Source organism: Nestor notabilis, unplaced genomic scaffold (genome assembly GCF_000696875.1).
Source record: "Nestor notabilis isolate BGI_N333 unplaced genomic scaffold, ASM69687v1 scaffold1688, whole genome shotgun sequence".
Lineage (NCBI taxonomy): Eukaryota > Metazoa > Chordata > Aves > Psittaciformes > Psittacidae > Nestor > Nestor notabilis.
In genome coordinates, this window is record NW_009939395.1 from 33082 (window position 1) to 35830 (window position 2749).

Genomic DNA, 2749 nt, shown 5'->3' on the forward strand with positions numbered 1-2749 from the left:
AAAAGAAAAGAGACAGAGCTAAGACCAACATGATAAGACTCCCTTCTAGAAGGGGCAAAGCCCCAGGAGGGCTGGAAGGCGTGCTGGGCTATGCCTTACCTGGAAAAGTGTGTGGGTTGGGTGACCCTCTTTTAAGGCACTTTGAACAGAGGACGTGCACAGTGTAGTACAGGCCCGGCCATTCCTGGAGCAGGACATTCAGTTCTTCCACTAAAGGGGTAATAGCTTGCCAGGCTGTCCAGATATTTGGTAGGGACGCGTGACTAGCAATAGATAGAGTGTCTGGCTGCAGAGCTCCCCTGGCAGGCCGGTAACTCACCACCACGGGCACCTTTCCCCGGTAGGCATAGATCTGGTATTTGCCATCTGACCGCTGAACCACATGGCTGTTAATCTGGACGCTGTAGCGTGCAAACAAGCCGGGTGGGAAAATGAATGGAAAGCTATATTCAATCTGCAGCTGCTCAACCACGAAGGACTGTCCACTCAGATTGGCGCCGTTGATCCATGCCTCTGCATGGGGCACCTCGTTTTTCACGTAGCAGGGAAACTTGTACCAAGCGGCCGCCCCATTTAAGGGCTTGCATTTGGGTTTGTTGACACAGTAACAGAGCCCCATCTTCTCCAGCAGCTCCAGGATGAGCTGCAGATCCTCCCGGCTCTGGATGTGGGGCTTAAGAAGGAGACGGATAACGTGAGCAGGGAGAAGGCCGTGCAGCAAGAAGCCCTCCACGTAATGATGGAGCTGAGTGGCCCTCAGTTCATCTATCTGGGGGTCACTGAGCAGTTTCTGGAGCAGTACGGCAGCATCCCGCTGGCAGAAGACGTTGAGGATGTCAATGAGCCGTGGCAGATTGTGAAACACATACTCCCGCAAGGTGAGGTGCTCCTCAAAGTAGAGCAGCTTCCCGCTCTCATGCAGGTAGGACAGGGCACTCTGGAGTCGATCCTCTGTCAGGCCTGCCTGCAAGCCCAACCGGGCAGAGTCCCACCAGCTAAGCCACAGCTGCTGAGCTTGTGGTTGGAAGTGCAGCTCCTCCAGCACTTGCCAGGATTTGGGCAACACGCGGTGCAGGTTCGGGAAGATATCCCGGTGCTCAGCCACCGAGAGGAGCTTGTCCCGCAGGCGATGCACCTGACAGCGGTCCCGGCAGCTGAAAGGCAGCACTGGAGAGAGGATCTGCGGGCGGTGGTTGAGCAGGTACTGAAACTGGGCTTTCTTCCGCCGCAAGTTCTTGTCTGAGACCCCGTAAAAGGCAGCGTGCGGGCTGGAGCAGCGCAGGTCAAAGTCCTGTCCCAGAGCCTCATCTACCTGCTGGACCAAGCTCTGGAGTCCCTCAGCATCCCTCTTCTCCTGCTGTGCAATCTGGTGATGGATGTCCAGGCACTTCTCTTCCAACTCCCGCTCCGCACAGAGGTCAGCATGGGTTCCCACCATGCACACCACAGCATGGGGCACCTTGGAACCAAGCCAGTGCAAGAAATAGCCTACAGAGGGGTAGAAGTGCTGAGGGACATAGGCACTCAAATTCACCACCAGCACATACAGGGCTCCAGGAGACAGGAAGAAAGACTGGATAACATCATAGCTCGGGTCCCCCGCCAGCTCATACACAATGAACGTCAGGCCCCTCTCTGCATCCGCTGTCCAGTCCATCACCTCAATGCCCTTGCTGCCTCCTGACGTTCCCAGTCCTGGTGGTACTTGCGGGGCATTGAGTGGCAATGATGGTGCAGGGCATGGTACTTCCCCTTTCACTCGGTGAGAGGACACATGAGAAGGGATGTCCTGACGCTCAACAGGGAGATGTTCCAGCTGCTGCATGGCAGGTGCCCCAGCTGAGGAAGCATCCTGAGGCTCTGGGAAGGGGCAACACCCAACTGGCACTCTCCCACCGTCCTCCTGTTGCCCAGGGAACTCCCTGGGCTGGGTGCTCGCCCCCCGCCTCTAGACTTCCCGCATCTTCCTTCCGCCCATCCTCCTCCATGAGGCATCGTCTCAGCAAGGTCTTTCCTGCATCCTTTAGGCCCATGAGGACCAGCTTGAGGCGGGGTTTGAGCGCAGGCTGGGAGTGGGCTAATGCCTGCTGGTAGGCTGCAATGTAGGGGATGCCTTTCATGCATACCTCATAGGGGGGCTGGATGAGGGGGTTGTCTTTGATCTTCCACAGGGTGACGCGGGAAAGCTGCCCGAAGCCCTCCGGGAGAATGGCAATCTGGTTGCCTTGCAGGACCAGCTCCTCCAGGCTGTGGAGAAGCACAATGGAGTCAGGCAGGTAGCGGATGCGGTTGTTGTCCAGCCAGAGCGTGCGAAGCTGGTGGAGCTGACAAAGGTGAGGAGGCAGCAAGGTGAGCTGGTTACGGCTCAGGTAAAGCTCCTCCAGGCTAGGGAGCGCCAGGATGGCAGCAGGGAACTCCCCCAGCAGATTGGAGGAGAGGTTCAGCATCTTGAGCCGCTGCAGGCTGCCGAAGCCAGCAGGCAGGGCCTGCAGACGGTTGCCGTCCAGCATGAGGCTCTCAAGGGCACTGAGCTGGCAGAGACCCTCAGGCAGGGCCGCCAGCCCGGTGCCACTCAGCCAGAGGATCTTGAGGCGGCGGAGGGCAGCGATGCCCTCGGGCAGGGCCCCAAGATGACGGTTGCCGGAGCAGTCAAGCTCCTCCAGGGCAGTCAGCTCCAGCAGCGGGGCAGGGAAGGAGGGCAGCAGGTTGTGGTCGACGTCGAGGGTGCGGAGGTGCTGCAGGCGGCCCA

At 58.6% G+C, this 2749-nt stretch overlaps 1 protein-coding gene across 1 annotated transcript; it reads right to left on the minus strand.

Annotated features, from left to right (window-relative positions):
* Positions 1 to 319: 319 nt before the first annotated feature.
* Positions 320 to 2672, minus strand: MFHAS1 (malignant fibrous histiocytoma amplified sequence 1; the record flags this gene model as incomplete). The annotated part of the gene is made up of 2 exons (XM_010019818.1): positions 320 to 1860; positions 1955 to 2672. Coding segments are annotated over 2 exons (2259 nt in total), but the record flags the coding sequence as incomplete, so codon positions are not given.
* Between the last annotated feature and the right edge of the window lie 77 nt (positions 2673 to 2749).